At 30.0% G+C, this 17,801-nt stretch overlaps 2 protein-coding genes across 2 annotated transcripts; both read right to left on the bottom strand.

Moving 5' to 3' along the window:
- Window positions 1-1,425: 1,425 nt before the first annotated feature.
- Window positions 1,426-1,928, bottom strand: N7506_004229 (uncharacterized protein; the record flags this gene model as incomplete). The annotated part of the gene is made up of 2 exons (XM_056953524.1): window positions 1,426-1,875; window positions 1,926-1,928. 2 exons carry the CDS (start codon window positions 1,926-1,928, stop codon window positions 1,426-1,428), a joined length of 453 nt encoding a protein of 150 aa, XP_056812413.1.
- A 3,497-nt stretch (window positions 1,929-5,425) lies between these two features.
- Window positions 5,426-6,511, bottom strand: N7506_004228 (uncharacterized protein; the record flags this gene model as incomplete). The annotated part of the gene is made up of 1 exon (XM_056953523.1): window positions 5,426-6,511. One exon carries the CDS (start codon window positions 6,509-6,511, stop codon window positions 5,426-5,428), a length of 1,086 nt encoding a protein of 361 aa, XP_056812412.1.
- Window positions 6,512-17,801: the final 11,290 nt, after the last annotated feature.

The following is a 17,801-nucleotide window of genomic DNA, read 5'->3' as shown; positions in this document are numbered from 1 at the left end:
CTACATGCACAAGCTTTACCCGATTCTGAATAGGTTTTCTGCGCAGAAAACCTATTCAGAATCGGGTAAAGCCCCCCACTTCGTCTCTTGTCATCACAAACCTGCACTCATCCTCCAATTGTCGCCATGGGTACACCTAGGCATTTTGAATCACTTGCATGGTATTTGGAACGCACTGCTCTTGATATGTCTCTCAAAACAAAAAAGCAGTATGTCCAGAACAAAACCGCTTCGCGCCTATCACGATGGATTATCCCCAAAACCAAAAGAGCTGAATTTACTTCATTCGACATCAATTGCCATTCTATAATTCCGTTTCATTTGGCCTCGATTCCTAGAAAAAAATATTTACCACCCCTTACTCAAATACAGACGGTTAAATGCATGGGGTTACCAAACAGCCTCCTTCCCATCAACATTTGCAGGTCCGACCTCAGGTATGCTCGACTTTGAGACCATCTGATCCAACTATGAAGACATGTAAGTCTGGCTCCAGATTTTCCAGGTTAGCTTTTCAATAGGAGTACATGACACGAACGACCATACCTACATTTTGGGGCATACATACAAAGAGACAATTGCTTCACACTTGGCCAAATTTCTATATTTACCTACCACCAAGACTCCAAAACTGAGAATATGACATGTTCAAAATTTCGATATTTGCTTTCAAACTACATGTCCCGCCTCTTCTCCCCAGGCAGCTCGCGCGAGACAGTCTTATTCGGGGGGCCAGACCCCAATCGAAGTAGTATGCATGAATCTGCGAAAGGTGCCAAGCCTTTGACGGTGAAAGAACAACCTGCCTTTTCTGCCCCTCCAGGCTCTGGAATTTTTGCCAAAGACTCAGTACCGATTCGCTTGCATGTAAGTTTCCCTTTTCTCCGGGTTAATACCCAGTTCTAACCAAACAAGACCGTGCGAATTTGGTTTCCTCGCAATGGAGTTCAACTTATAGAAGATATCAAAAGAAAGGGCCTCGGAGATGTGGTTCTTGATGCCATCGCTCTTCATGATATTGGCGTCCAGCACCAAGCCCGGGATGGCCATGACAACATGAAGGATGCATATTTAATGGACCTTGCGGTGCTGGAGACGGGTATATCACGGGTTTGGGGGAAATATGGGATTCCAGAATTCATTCCCTTGAGCAGCGATGATCCAATCATTCTGCAACAACCAGTCGAAGACCTTGACTCGAAGAAAGCTCTTTGTTACCAGCGTCTACATTCAAAATGCCTACGGGAGTATGAAAAAGGCAGCAGCTCGCAGAAGCTTTGGGATATGTAATGCAAGGAAATTTAAGGGACTGGTATGATGGCTATCTCCAAGACATTGGTGACCGTCTGAAAAAGCTTGGATACCGTTGATTGAATACATATAAACCCATTCGTGCTATGCAATTTCTCTGATCACCAGATAGACTCAATTCAGGACAAGCAAAAAGTCGAAGTTCGAAGGGGCCGTCTCAAGCATAATGCTTGAGTATCGACCTTGGAGTATTCTCCTCACTTCATTGTCGTGAGGCTGTCTCAAGAAAGCAATCAAGCCCCGCGACGCTTCAGAAGACGAAGCATCGAAATGCCAGGTCATCAGTGCTAGCATTAGAACAGTACTGTAACTGAGACTGTGCAAAACATTCCCCTCGAAGGCGCGCAAGCCTTCCTCAAGAGAAATGTTCTCATCCAGATACGTTTCCCGAGACCTGCTGTTCCTCAAAGCCTTGCAGGCGTCTAGCAGCATTCTAGCATCTTGGCTGGAGTTTTCGGAAGGTGTCCATTTTGAGAGTACCGGGGAATCAATTCTCAAAAAGATCATTGCCTCTAGAGCGACTTTTGCCGGTCCATACAAGAATTGGACAGGAATCGGGGCAGGCTTATGATGTGAGTATATCATCGCCACGGGTCAAAGGCACGGATACTCACCATGACTAAATCCTTTTTGTTTAATTAAAATGTATGATAGATGGCTTCCTTCGACAGTAGAAAGGAGTCTTTATATGACCACCTGGATGTGTTAAAAGAACACCAGCCCATGCTTAAAGCCTTCCGTTCCTATTGATGATTTTACCATACTTATCGAAAGGTTTCAAAGCTGTATGTCAATTTGGCCTCATGTCTTGCCTTTCTGCTGTCTCCTTCCGATTGTTTCTTCCAAATTGGATAGAGTCTCTTTGGAGACCAAAAAACGAGCAAGAAACAGACCAGGGCCTAGAGCCAACGATCCTAAATGCTGCCACCCCGTACAAGCGAACTGAACACGCGGTATATGGGCTGGAACATGATGAATCTGCATCTAGCCCCGAAAGGCCTCTACCAGTATGCCTCCAAAAGCAAATAGAGACTAGCAGAGCTCTACGCATCGGTAAATCTGGAAATCGTCCTAGTGAGTTTTCTCTTGACGCGCAGAGCCCTTGATATTGACTTCTCACTCTTCATCCCTCAGAAAACAATTTCCCAAACACCTCTATGCAATCAGATTGCAACTCGGATAGAGAAATCATTGAGCTCCCTCACATTCCTCCGAACATTAGACTTGTCAAAGGCAGAATTATTGACGTGGAACCGGGGAACAGTGGTTTTCCGAAAGTCCAATTACATATTTGATAAAAAGCCATCCTTGAAGATGGTGCCAAATGTAAGTCAAATGACCAAGCCTCCACAAGACTCATTCTCGTTTTACTTCATTCTCACGTTGGTTGACTTTTGATGTTTGATGGCTTATAGGCATTTACACATTGGCCGAACAGAAGGAATTTCGGATGGTTTGCGACAAAGTTCTCCAGGCCAAAAAGGTTTTATCTGATTCAATTTTCATAGTGCTCTCTCGAGTTGCCGCTTTCCAGCTAAGAGTAAAATTCCCCAGTCGGGTAAACTTATGAAAACAAGTGGTATAATCCTTGGAGCTCATGTTTGGGAATATGGAGAGCCTGGAAGATACAGACATTGAAAGCCAAGAGATGATTCAATATCGACAGAAATATCTTTAGATAACACCGAGGTTGGGATACCATTGCGTGGCTGAAAAAAAGCGTCCAAGAAGCGCCAAAAATGTATAGCAATGCACAAGATGAAATAGCTGACAATTCGGTAATTTTTGCACACAATTTTCTGCTAGCCACTCTCTAGCTTTGCTAATTTTATGGATCCCAATACCGGTGAGTAATATGAAGGAGTAAAAAGCAATGAAATGCGAATATGTCGGATTGATTGGTTGTAACACTGCGAATATTCATACAGTGCGTCTGAGGTTTCACACCTAGCCTAGAGAAATAGGCTCTTCGTAGAGTAGAGCTCAACTTTTTGTATGTCCTTTATCATAAAAGCAATCCAACAGTGGCCCTATGGTTAGTTTGCTATACAAAAAGCTCTCATCGCTACCAAATGCTTTCAATCACATCTAAAGACCCAAAATCAACTTTCATTATTTCCCTACCTAAAGATGAATCCTTCATATTCAGCCATTTGCTCGCCCTTCGCTCTCCAAAACATGATCAAAGTTCGGTATAGTGTTATACAGATGATTTTAATACTAAACTATCTTTTCATTGCATCTTCAACCCTCGAGGATGAAGCTGAGCTTCGGCGCGTCATCACTAGGGGAGAAAAGCAATGGGAGGCTGGCTTTGTGCCTGGGAGCTTTAATCATATGCAAGTGGAGGGTTGGTGGATGAAAGCACGAAACCTTCTCACAGAAGCGGGATGCCTTCGTGCGTTTTCATTGGAGGATTTGAAAGCCCACCTCGGATATATGCTCTTCAAGCTTGGCGAAGTTTCACTTCAATCGTCTTGTTCCGGGTTCATGCTATGGAGGCGGCAAACCCCTTCTAGGAGGCCCTTTGGGAGTAGAGCCAGCATAGCACTCATTTGCTACAGCTTTTCGGGAATAGCCAATCTCAGTGACCATCAATCGGTCGATCCATGGTTATTTGACATGGGTTTTGTTAATGATATGCTTCGCCGGCTTCAAATATCGCCCTTATTCGATGGCGACATTCGGTTAGACGAACTCAAAATTGTGCTCACAAATCTTGAAGCGATTTTGTCTATGGAGGATGAGCGCTCAGCTTTGATTCAACCTCATCCCATCGACATCAAAGATACTGTTCAAGTACAAGCCTATTTTGCGACAGCATTTCGTGCACTTGAACCAAGCATACTGTTGCAAGTTTTGCTGAAATGGAGGAAAATTTGGGTTCGATCCAGAAAGAGCAAGAAAGGCGATTTGCACCGCCTGGGCATGGGACCAATGACTCACGGTAGGAAACAGGAGACCTTTCGTTTTCTTGACGCCACTTTCTAACCTTGACAGATATGAGGGCGCAGCATATTGCCACCATATTTCAAGAAGTCTCATCGTTGAATGCATTAGGACAAGAGGCAAAGCAGGTCAAGCTGTTGGAAAGATCCAAGCCAGATAGAATGATTCTTGGTGAGATATTTCAAGTCAGAGGCATCCAGCAAAGATGCGAAAATATACCTCTCGGTTGGTCGACCTGTACCGACGTGGCATGGCATGAATTAACATATGGTGCAGCAGAACCAGTGATAGTCCGCATTTCCCAGGTCGAGCCGAGACCGTGAGTTGTTCGAGCCGAACGCGCTTTTAGATGGGAGGGCGTTAGACAGTAAGGGAAGAGATATGTATCTTAGATGATGTTCAGTCTGCTTTTAAGTCCCCGTTAATCCAAAGAACAATTGAGGATGAGGCACCTTTGCGCAGGAATACGGCCATTCGTTTGACCTTTTTCGTATGAACATGGGATGGAGCGACTCCCGGCGAGTCATAACCACTTCCATGCAAACATTTCTAGTCATCAAGTACCAGGGCCGTCGCTGCCTGAATTCGGTGTCTTGTCATTAGAAAGAGAAATAACTTACAATTCTGGCAATATACAGCGTAAAAGTGTTCCAGTATCGCACTGGCGGCCGACATGGGCAACTGAGCAATGAAAAACACGTTTTTGTGATCATTGAAAAAAGCAACTATGCCCACCTGGGAGGTGGAGTTCTGTCTCCAAGGAGCAAGCTGAATCCTGGTTGGGGAGATCTCCCTCAGATCTTGGAACAGGCCTAGCCGCCACCTCCAAGCAACGTTGCTTTGACGTGGAGTTTCGACCAGTTTATTCAGCCAAGATCTATTCATCCGTAAAATACCAGTTACGTTGCGGAACCCGAGAGGACGTGCAGTGTCCCATCAGTTTGCACGCCAAACACATGCGCCTATTAACTATGACCCTCCAGCTCGTTCTCCATTTGCTATGCGTCATGACGAAGCATCAGCCGATTCAAGCAACCACTAGATGGTCGCCACTGACCAATATTAGGGGTCATTGAGGTTACGTTAAAGGTAAACATGTACGAGATGCACGCCTCCTGGCCTTCATCAGCAAAGCGATGGATGGCATTTGCTATTAGTCTTCCGCTCAAGGTAGTCGCTGTTTCCTGAGCGTCGTGCTCCAGTATACCTGTATAGACCCTTCACTTCTTCCGGGGAACTTTTGACCAAAACGATTGAACACTTCCGACCAAGCGAGATTTTCTTTTTCCTTGAGTTTCACCAGTAGATGATCCTCTTCCACGGACCATCGTAATCCCTTTCTCGAGGAACGAGTATGTTCCCCATCGATTTTTTCGGCCCCTTTACCCAAGTGTTTAGACTTAGGTGTCATGTTTTCATCCTGGTTCGAGATGGATCGTGATGCAGCGGCATCATTTGTGCTCGAAGGCGTAGTAAGGCAATGAGCTAAGGCACCCTCGAACAGCCAGGACAGGAACTGTAATCGGTCGTCGACCGAAAGGGCAGAGAATTGAGCACGAACGATAGAAAACGAAACGTTCTTACGGCCGAGCCCTTGAGAAGGTCGACCGGTTGTAGACTTTGGGCGACTTTCTACAACAACTGAAAGATTGTTCGTTTTGTAAGGCTGCCGACCAGATTTCACGATCCTCTTCGGTTTATGTTGCCTGCCATGGAAAGAGGCATCTTTATCCGAAAGGCGAGAGTTTTCAGCTGATGATCTGCCTGGGCAGGTTGCGACGTCAGGTAAAGGTTCTGTTGCTTGGGTCTGCTCCATAGCTGGGAAATGATGGTCGTCCAGAATTGCCGGATCAATTGCTGCTTCTTTTAGAAGCAGTCCAGTCTGGCTAAGGCCTCCAGTAACCCCAAATTGAGAGTGCTGACCAGCAGCGAAAGCAAGCTCCAGGTCGCCCGATTCAAAATCGGAGGGTTGAGGATCGAAGGTCTGGCCAGAATGACCGAAAGTCATTGAATGATCATCATCTCCAGAGTTTGATAGATCTTGCAGATGTAGGATGTCCTCGAAGTCGAAAGTTCTAGGACAAGGACTAATAGATGATGTTCGCTCGAAGGCCTCCGGCTCGTGTCGATTGATCTGAGAGTCCGGTGGTGGACCGCCGTTCAAACAAACCTCTACCGGTGGGCGAACAGGAAGGGGATGTCGCTCAGTTCTGGGAGCATACATTTGCTGACTCTTTGAAGTGGCGTCCATCACAGTAGAGGGAGGCGGCGTGGCACCGAGGGAGACAGGACTTGGATAGCGATAGATATTGAGAGGGTTCCGCAGAGACTGTGCTTTTCCTTGGGGGGGGATTCCAAGGCCGGAAGGATTCCACGCGGAAATCGGCGCTTGACATGTTCGGGGCAGGGGGTTTGAAAGGGTTTTCAGGTATGGTGACTGGCAGGGCTCATCGAATGAGACTAGGACTGAGAATTGGGGTATTGGCAGAGAGGGAAGAAACAGGCAGAAGAAGGGAAGGGGTTTGGAATTCCCAATCAGCCATAGGGGCGGAATTGAAGGTCGCTTTATACCCGGAGATCACTCATCCTTGCGACAAAGCCCGTCTTTCGCGCAGCGCAGAGGGTTTCACTCTTCTCCTGGAAGCCACATCACATGTATGACGCGAGAATACAGGGGTTCCAATCTCATGTCCACAGGGGACGGTCCCGACGACAAGAATCCACATGTTGTCCGTCCAATAGAGTCATCCGCCTCCGGCTGCAATCGCTAGCTCAGGAGTCAGGTGCAGCTGAGGGATTTTCGCTATTGGCTCATGATACCAAGCTGTGTAGTCGAAGATTTCTCGGCTGTGTGCATCGGGTCCCAAAAGAGCTATTGATGACGCCAAAAGAACGCTTGGCAGTCGTGAGCAAGCATACGCTAGTATATCAGGGACGAGAGCTGTGCAATGTAACCTCGAAGGAGCAGATGGAAGCGGGGAATATGTCATCAAAGATGTCATTCGGAGACTTCATGGAGGCGTACGAGGTCGGCGGAAGAGGATAGATAGCACAGGCTCGATGTGCAATGAGTTCTGGTGGGAAGCGATCTGGATAATTTGTGTAGCAAAGAGCACCTGTCGCTCTGTTGTAATCAATATTGGTCAAAAATCCACTGAGGACTGATCAATTCGGAGCCGATGCCCCTGGGCGTTGAGGTCGCGTCGTCGCCCATGCTGGCCAGAACGGTCTGAGGATCGGAAGCAGCGGCATCTCCGGTGAAACGAAAGGGGCAGTGCGTCAGGATGATGAGTCCAATGCGTCGTAGGTCGGTGGGGGCGAGAAGAAAGGGGGTCGGGTGGGCAAGGAGAGTGAAAGTGCGTGGGAGACTTGACAAGAGGGCGAGTGGTCTTTTATAGAGGGAGGAACGGATGCGTCGGGCAATAAAAGCGGCCTCGGTGGCGCTAAACCCGGTTGGGCGGTCGCAGTGGACGCAATGCCGGAAGGGGCAGGGGGATGGCGGAGCCGGGCAGGCGGTCGGGAGTGGCGGGAAAACGGGGCAATGGGAGCCATTTCTGGCGCCCCGCTTGCCGTCCTGTAGAATACGTTATATAAAAAGACTTTAACTAATCTTTAATTAATATTATTTTTAAAAGAATCTTATTAATCTTATATTTAATTAAAAGTATTAATATTAGATTAATTATCTATTATAAATTATACAATCTTTTTTTAAATTTATAACTATACTTTTAAAGTTAAAGAATATCACTATTTACTTTATATTTAATATTTATAATACACTTTTTAACTATTTAAAGAAATTAATTAATCAGCTTTAAAAAAAAAAAAGTTTTTTAGAAGAAAACAATACTTAAAGTTTTAAAAACTTCTAAATAGAAATTTAAAGATTACTATTATAATATTAAAGAGATTTATAGTAATTTGTTTGTAATTATAACTATCTTTATTTTATAATATAAACTCTAGTTTTTTAGTAGTTAGATAGAAGATAGGATTGATTATTTTAAATAATATTAAAAAAATTTTCGAACTTTTTTTATATTATATTAGTAGTAATTATAAAAGAGACTAGAAAAGATATCTATTTAGTCTAATCTTGTTAAGAATATTAATGTAGATCTTGATTTAATAATTAGCTCTAGATATTAAATTAAAAAAGAGAATAATAAGTTTATACAATATATCTAGTTTAGTATATATCTTTTTTTTATCGAAATTTAATATTACTAATATATATTAGGATTAGTAAAACTAAAAAGTATTTACTAATAGTGAAAAGAGTATAAGATTGAATTCCTAGCTTTTATAAGTCTTATCTATAATGTTTTTATAATCTCTACAATCAGTACTAGGGTTAAGTGTCTATTTAACTCAGCTCATAATATCTACTATTATTAATATAGCTTATTAAATACAAATACTATTAAAGATCTTATACTCTGAAAGTATGCTATTAAATTTAAGATTAAGTCTACTAAGTTTACGTTTTATAATATATATTTAATTGAGTAGGATATATAGATAAGATAGAAAGAGAAAAATTAATCTCTTTAGAAGTTAATAGAGCTTATTAATAAAGATAAAGAGGGGAAAAATAAATTTATAAAACTTCTAAAGAGATATCTAATTATTGTTGTTGAACAAAGCTCTATATATAAAGAAGAAGATAAAAAGATTATTAAACTATCTTTTTCTTTACAATCCTAATAATAGATAGAGAGAACCTATAAATAAATTAGAAGAGATAATTTTATAGAGTATTAGTTAATATTTAGAATTAGTAGTACTTTATTAAAATCTTAATCTAATTTTAAATTTCTAATTATTAAATAATTCTAATATCTTTTATTTGATATATAAATAAAATATACAAAAATATAGTTAAATTATATATAATTTATATATTTCCTATTTGTCTTGTTTGACTAACCTATTTTACCCGTATAACCTAGCGGGTTTTAAAACTGGAACTGTGATCTAACCCGCGGGTTGGGTTGGTGACCCATAAACCCGTTTTTTAGTGGGTTTTGGGTAACCCGTAACAGATAACCCACAGGTTATGTCAAGGTCTAACTCTAGCTAATTTATATTCTATTAAGCTAGAATTTTATAAATAGGGAACTCTTAGACTAGAAAAATCAACACTAATTCAGATATAAATTAACTAATATTACTTAAAATAATCTTATTTTAAATATCAGGGGATATCATAAGCCTACTTTCTAGTCTCAACAAAAGATGCAATAATATAACCTAAGCTTTTAAAATTTCTATCACAATCAAATAAGTATCTACAATAATAGCTTCTTTAAAAATTCCTCTTCGCCTTAAAAAGTATAATAGGCAATCTCGTCTCACAATCTTAGATTTTAATAAATTCTATTACTAGCTAGTGAAATATTAGAAAATAAGTCCTAGTATATATACAATCAATCTAGTTTAACAAATATATTCTCTCTAATATCTTCAAGAAAAAGAAAGATAATATCAAACCCTCTAAGATCTTTTAATATCAGCTAAAGCCTCTTACCTACGTTAATCTATAAACCTAGTTTTCACTATATTAAAGTTTTATTAGATTAAATATCTCTAATACTCTTTATTAGATAAGAAAGAGAGAATATAGTTTCTTATATTAGAGGGCCATGTCCTTAAACATGATCCTTGATCAAATAGAAAAATATATAACAGAGTTTTTGACAGACTCTATCCATAATAAAATCTCTTTCTATTATACATAAAAAAAGGTATTTACTCGCAACTAAATTACCAATAACGTCTTCAATTTAATCTTTATTTCTCTAAAAGGGAAATAGAGAACTATCAAAATCTTTAGAGCGATCTTTCTATACTAACAAAAACGGCCGCAGCTCTTCCAGAAGGGATATTAGACTCATTCTTAGAATAACGCAATCCACTCTATTATCAAGATCACAGAGATAAGCTAGTATTTTCTTTAATATCAATCTAGTATTATTCTCAACCGTCTATATTAATTAGCACTACTTCTATTTAGGGTTCAAATATCTTATCACTATAGCCCATAGGATTAGACCTCGACACAACCCGCGGGTTACTCGTTACGGGTTACCCAAAACCCGTTAAGAAACGGGTTTACGGGTCACCAACCCAACCCGCAGGTTGGGTCATAGTTCTAGTTTTGAAACCTGCCGGGTTATATAGATAAAATGAGTTAGTCAAATAAGATAAATAGGAAATATATAAATTATATATAATTAATTATATTTTTATATATTTTATTTATATATTAAATAAAAGATATTAAAATTATTTAATAATTAGAAATTTAGAATTAGATTAAGATTTTAATAAAGTATTACTAATTTTAAATATTAATTAATATTTTATAAAATCATCTTTTCTAATTTATTTATAGATTCTCTTTATTTATTATTAGAATTATAAAAGAAGAGATAATTTAATAATCTTTTTATCTTTTTTTTATATATAGAGCTTTATTTAATAATAATAATTAAATATCTTTTTAAAAGTTTTATAAATTTATTCTTCTTTTTTTTATCTTTATTAATAGGCTTTATTAGTTTTTAAAAAGATTAATTCTTTTTCTTTTATTTTATTTATATATTATATTTAATTAAATATATATTATAGAATATAAATTTCTTGGAAGGTCTACTAGAACGTAGGCAGGAAGAAAAGGAGGCTATTCGAAGAATAGTATTGTGCGTCTAAAGAGAAAGAAAGAAGAAGAGAGAAGCTATGGAGGAGCGAGAACTAATAGGCAGGAGGGTCACGGTCACGTGATCCACCAACGACAGGAACTCCCTTCCAACAAAATTTAATAAATTTAATCTTAAATTTAATAATATATTTTTAGAATATAAGATTTTTAATAATATTTATATTTAATAAATTATATTAATAATAGTAAATATTATAAACTAAGTTAAATAGATATTTAATTTTAATATTAATTATAAAGATTATAAGAATATTATAAATAAGATTTATAAAAATTAGAAATTTAGTTTTATACTCTTTTTACTATTAATAAATACTTTTTAATTTTACTAATCCTAATATATATTAATAATATTAAATTTCAATAAAAAAAAGATATATATTAAACTAGATATATTATATAAACTTATTATTCTTTTTTTAATTTAATATCTAAAGCTAATTATTAAATCAAGATTTATATTAATATCTTTAATAAGATTAGATTAAATAGATATCTTTTTTAATCTTTTTTATAGCTATTACTAATATAATATAAAAAAAGTTTAAAAGCTTTTTTAATATTATTTAAAATAATTAATCTTATTTTTTATCTAGTTATTAAAAAACTAGAGTTTATATTATAAAATAAAGATAGTTATAATTATAAATAAATTATTATAAATCTTTTTAATATTATAATAATAATTTTTAAATTTCTATTTAGAAGTTTTTAAAACTTTAAATATTATTTTCTTTTAAAAAACTTTCTTTTTTTAAAGCTAAATAATTAATTTCTTTAAATAATTAAAAAATATATTATAGATATTAAATATAAAATAAATAATAATATTTTTTAACTTTAAAAATATAATTATAAATTTAAAAAAAAAAGTTATATAATCTATAATAGATAATTAATCTAGTATTAATATTTTTAATTAAATATAAAATTAATAAGATTCTTTTAAAGATAATATTAATTAAAGATCAGCTAAAGTTTTTTTATATAATATAATATTAGAAATATTAAATTCTATTAGATATATATATTCTAAATAAAAATAAGTTTTAATAAATTAGATTATAATTTAAAGAATTATTTTTAGTATTATAAGCTACTATTTATATAAATAATAAGCTTTTAGATCTAAAAGATATATTAGTATATAATTTAAAATTAGATTTTAAAATCTAAATCTTTTTAAATATATTAATAATATTATCTTTTTAATCTTAGGGATAAATAATGTTATCTTATTTCTAAGTTTTCTTAGTTATATTATTATTAAAAATTGTCTTTATCTTTTTAAAAAGATTTTTTAAACTTAGTTAGATTATATATATAAGATATAAGATATAAATAATTATAATATTATTATCTAATTTAAAAAGTTTAATATAGTTCTAGAGCTTTTTTAAAAGTATAATATTATTAGATATATTATTAGTTATTATTATAAATATTTAATCTATTAATTTATATTTTTAGAGGATATCTATTACTATTATATTTATATTTATATTAATATATAATCTAAAAATAGATTTAAAACTAAATAAGACTTTTTAATATTTCTAGTTTTAATCTAGAAAATAAATAGTAATAATTATAAATATATTTATAAATAAGGAAATCTAATAATTAAAAGTAAGAGATACTTTAACTTTTATTAAAAAAGATTTTAAAATCTTTTTTAATAAAAAGTAATCTTTATAATTACTTAACGTTAAGTAGTTTATAAATAAAGAAGATCTAGTTTTAAGATTATATATTAAATTATTAAAATTAGATTATAGAAACTAGGATATTTTAAAAACTTCTAGAAAAGATTAGAGTTTATAAGAAATCTAATTTAAATATCTTTTTAGCTCTTTTATATAATAGTTATAGCTATCTGAAATAAATTTTTATTCTAGATATAAATTAATTTTATATAATTAAAAAAAGATATAAGATTAATATTATATTAATTAGATAAATTATCTAATATCTAGATCTTTAGATATCTATTAATATCTATCTTTTTAAATATATTTGTTTATTATAAAAATACTATTATCTAAGTTTAGATAATTAAATAGAGCTTTATATTTTAAATATTTAATTTTTAGAGTATCTATCTTTTTATTTACTACTTTAAAAAAATATTACTAGATTGTTAATAAATAATATATATTCTAATGAATCTTTTTTATTATTTAAATCTAGTCTATAACTACTATTAAATAAATTCTTTTTATTTATTTGTTATATTAATTAGATAAATAAAATAGAATCTTATTTAATTAGATATATATTATTTAATTAAAAATAGAAGCTTTAAAAAAAGAAGATAAGATTATTAAAAGATATTTTTATTTAGACTAGATACTATTAATAATATTAGATAATATAGATTAAAAAGAATTAAGATATTATTTAAAAAGATGATTTATAAAGAATTAATTTTATTAATATTAAATAATAATAAAATATATATATTAGATAATTAAAAAGTTTAGCTTTTTTATTATAATATTATAAATATAATTAGAAAAAATATAAGAATAGATAATATAAGATAGAAGATTATATTTATTTTAATAAAAAAAGATTATATATTTTTTATAATATTAGAGTATTATTATTTTATAAAAAGAGATTAATTTAACTTTAAATTAATTCTTATTTAAAATAATCTATTATTTCTAGATCTATAATAAATAAATATTATTATTATAATTAACTTATTAAATAGGTAATCTAGAAAACCTATAAGTAATTTATAAATAACTTATAAGACCTATAGATAATTTATAGATTATCTATATTATTATCTTTAAATTTTAATTCTTTTAAATCTTTTAATCTAAATCTTTAAATATTAATTTAGATATAAAGATTATAGAAATCTTATTATCTATAATAATTTTTAATAAATCTAAGTATTATTTATTTTATTAAAATAATAAAAATATCTATTTTAACAGATATTTATAATAGTTATAGACTACTTTCTAGATAAAGAATAGAAGTACTAAAAAATTTTTCTTGACTTTAAGCTATTCTCTAACACTTATTTTAGTATAAATCTTGATAAAGTTGTTATTCGAATATTACAAAAATATAATATTTTTAATTAAGTATTTATAATTACTACTAATAATATCTCGAATAATATAACACTAGTTCAAACTATAAACAATTTAATAAAGACTATTTAAATAAATACTAATTCTATTATTATCTATGTATTATATATTGCTTATATTATCTAAATAAGTCTTATAGATTTATTTAAAAAGATAAAAATATCTTAAAATAATAATACTACTAAACTAAATTAATCTAATAATTATATAAAAATGTTATATATATATTAAAGAAAACATAAGATTATAAATATCTTTAATAAGATAAGATAAGCTAATTTCTCAATATTATTTCTATATACTAATTGTCAATCTAGATTTACAGTTTTACTATTTATATTAATATAAACTTATAATGTTAAGATATATTCTATATTCTTTAAGATCAAAAACCTAAATTTATTCTAATCTAGGATATAAGAATATAATAGAACTTAATATTTCTAATATTTTAATAGATAAAAAAACTATAATTAGTTTTTAATATATTTTATTTATAATATAAGCAATCTTATTTTATATTAAATCTAAGAGAATAAAGGTAGATTAAATATCTATTTTTTATTCTTAAGTTATTCTTTAGGTTTATTGATCTTATATTATAGATTAAAAACTTAAATATTTATCTTGATTTTATAATATATAATTGTCTTTTTAATTATCTTAAGTATATAATTACTATATTAAAATAAAAAAAAGTTCTTTAGAAATAACTTATATAATCTATACTTAAAGCTATATTAAAAAAGCTTTTAAAATATTATAAAGATATAGATAGTATTAATAGATATCTTTATATTATTAATATAATTTTATCTCTATTTTAAAAGCTCCAATTCTTTTTTATAAAGAAATAGGAATTTAAAGATTCTATTAAAACTTTTTAAAAAGATATTTATAGAAATAGTCTTAAGATCTAAGTTAAGTGTTATAAGAAATAGCTTAATATTAGATAAAATAAGTTATTATTAAACAGTTTATTATCAAAAATTAGAATATCTAAGTTTAAGTCTATATTAAAGTTAAATAACTCTCTATAATTTAATATATTAGATAAAGATTAGACCTTAACAAGTCCCATAGAAGTGCTAAATATAGGACCAAAAAGTCTAATCTACTTCAATAAGACTTTAATAAAACTTCTATAAAACTATAAACAGTATAAATATCTTTAAAAATGTGACCTATATAAATTATAAATAACAGGATTATAATTTTAGATATTTAGATTACATTAGAAGATAAAGATTCTAGGAAAGATAAATTTAAAATTAGTTTTGAAATATTTAGACTTAATTATATTCCTAATATTTCATATTTAATATTATCTCTAAGATCTATAGTTGTACAAATCATTATTTTTTTGTTATTTAGATACTCTTTATAGATATATCTAGCTTAGTTTAACTATTAGAAGAGACTCTTTATAGTTAGAGATATCTAATAAAGTCTAAATTATCTTATCTAGATTAATATAATCACTATTTTTATTATTATTAATTAGATCTAAGATATATTTAGATAGTATTATTTCTCTTTATTTATCTTTCTTAATATATTTATCTATATTTAATATAAACTTATTTTAAATATCTTTATTAGACTTTATTTTAATATTAAACCTTAATAAATAATAAAGTATTATAAGATTTTAGATTATTATTTTATTTAATAAGTCTTAGTAATAATAATAGATATTATATATAATATTAAAAAGATACTTTATTTCTATATCTATAGTAAAAATAAAGAAAATATCTTAAACTAAGACTATAAAGATTAAGAAGATATATATATTCTTCTTTTAAAAATAATATAAATTTATTAAACTTTATTTTATTAACTATTAGTATAAATTAAAATCAAAGTAGAAATAATAAATCAAGATTTAAGTATTTTTTTAATTCTTTTTATTATCTAATTACTTTCTATATTAATAGTATTAATAGTTAGCTCTCTATAAAAAGATTTATTATTTTATCTTTAGATTCTACTATTATATTCTTTTAATAAAATAATCTCTATCTTTTAAATTAGTTTTTAAAATAATCCTTAAAATAACAATAAAAAGACTTCTTATAGATTTTAGACTAAGTAAAAAGATTATCTTTAAATTTAATCTAGTTTTATTATTCTACTATTTAAAAAGACTTTAGTTTATATTATAATATAAGAATTATCCTAATAGTATATAGACTACTATAAGCTTCTTCTATTAATTTATAATATATAAATAACTTCTATATTCTAGCTTTAAGGATATAAAATATAATCTTTTTCTAAAAAATCTATTTATAATAAAGATAGATAATAAACTATTTAAAATAGCCAAATAACTAATTATAAACTAAAAATATATTATAAATTATTATTATCTTAATCTTTAATAAACTAATAATAAATTTATAAAAATACTTTATAATATAAAGTAAATAGTTAATTTACTATCATTTACCTTTACTTAAATAGAATTTAGATTATTAATACTCTATATAATATTACTAGAATATAATCTAAAAATAATTAATATATTAAAATATAAAATATATTAAATTCTATTAAATCTATATATCTTAAATTAATATAAGCTTTAACTCTTTATCTTAAAGACTAAGAAATATATCCTATTATTATAAACTAATATTAATAAATATAATAAAAATATGAATCTAATAAAATAGAAGAGATTAGTTTAGAATCTAAATAGGAAAAGTAGATATATCTTTACTAGTATATAGATTATTCCTTTCTATTATTTTACTTATTATAAAGTATTACTATTTTCTTCTAACTATATAGTTATATAGTTTAATTATTTCTTAAATTAATCTTTATTAATCCAAATAGATTTTTAAAATTAAATTAGATTATATATACTAGATAAAGAACTTAAATAGTCTTTATTAAAAAAGAGAAATCTATTTGCTATATTAATTTATAAAGACTATTAACTATTATTTTATTATTAGATATATTATTAGTAATAATTATAATTATTTAATTAATAATCTAATACTTTTAAAAAATCTTAAATAAGATCTTAGCAAAATAGATATTAATATATTAACTATAAATAGATATAAAATCTAGAAAGATCTTATAATAATCCTATTTATAATCAATAAAATAACTAGTAATTACTATAAATACCTATTAAAATAACAAGATCTAATAATCTAGTATGATTAAAAGTTTCGCACTAATGAAAAAAAAAAAAAATAGCTTTTATTACTTTATTTAAATAATTAAATAAAAACGACGTCAAGTAATTATAAGGATTAGTAAAATAAGAGTTTATTATATAAGTTGAGCCTCTATAATAAAATCTTGAAAGTCCTAATATTCTAGTATTTAAAAAAGAAGCTAAGAATTCGTAATAAATTTAATTTAAATATATTCAAATCTCTATTAGCTAAATCCTTTTTAGATAGATATATAGATAGACTATATAGAATAAAAAAGTAAATATAAATTAATAAATAAATATATTAATAGTATATACTACTAGTTTAAGAGATTCTTTAATATATTACTATATTAACTTATTTTATATCATAGCTTTATATACGCAACTATTTAAATATATCTTTAATGATTTTAATCTATTTAAAGTTGATAATAAATAAGTAATCACTTCCTTATACTTTTAATAAAATATTATTAATCTTCTAGTCTAATAATAAGCTATTTAATTAAATTAC

This window comes from Penicillium brevicompactum, assembly GCF_028827555.1.
Source record: "Penicillium brevicompactum strain IBT 35665 chromosome Unknown utg000003l_segment0_segment0, whole genome shotgun sequence".
Taxonomy (NCBI): Eukaryota; Fungi; Ascomycota; class Eurotiomycetes; order Eurotiales; family Aspergillaceae; genus Penicillium; species Penicillium brevicompactum.
This window is presented reverse-complemented; position numbering and strand designations above follow the sequence as displayed.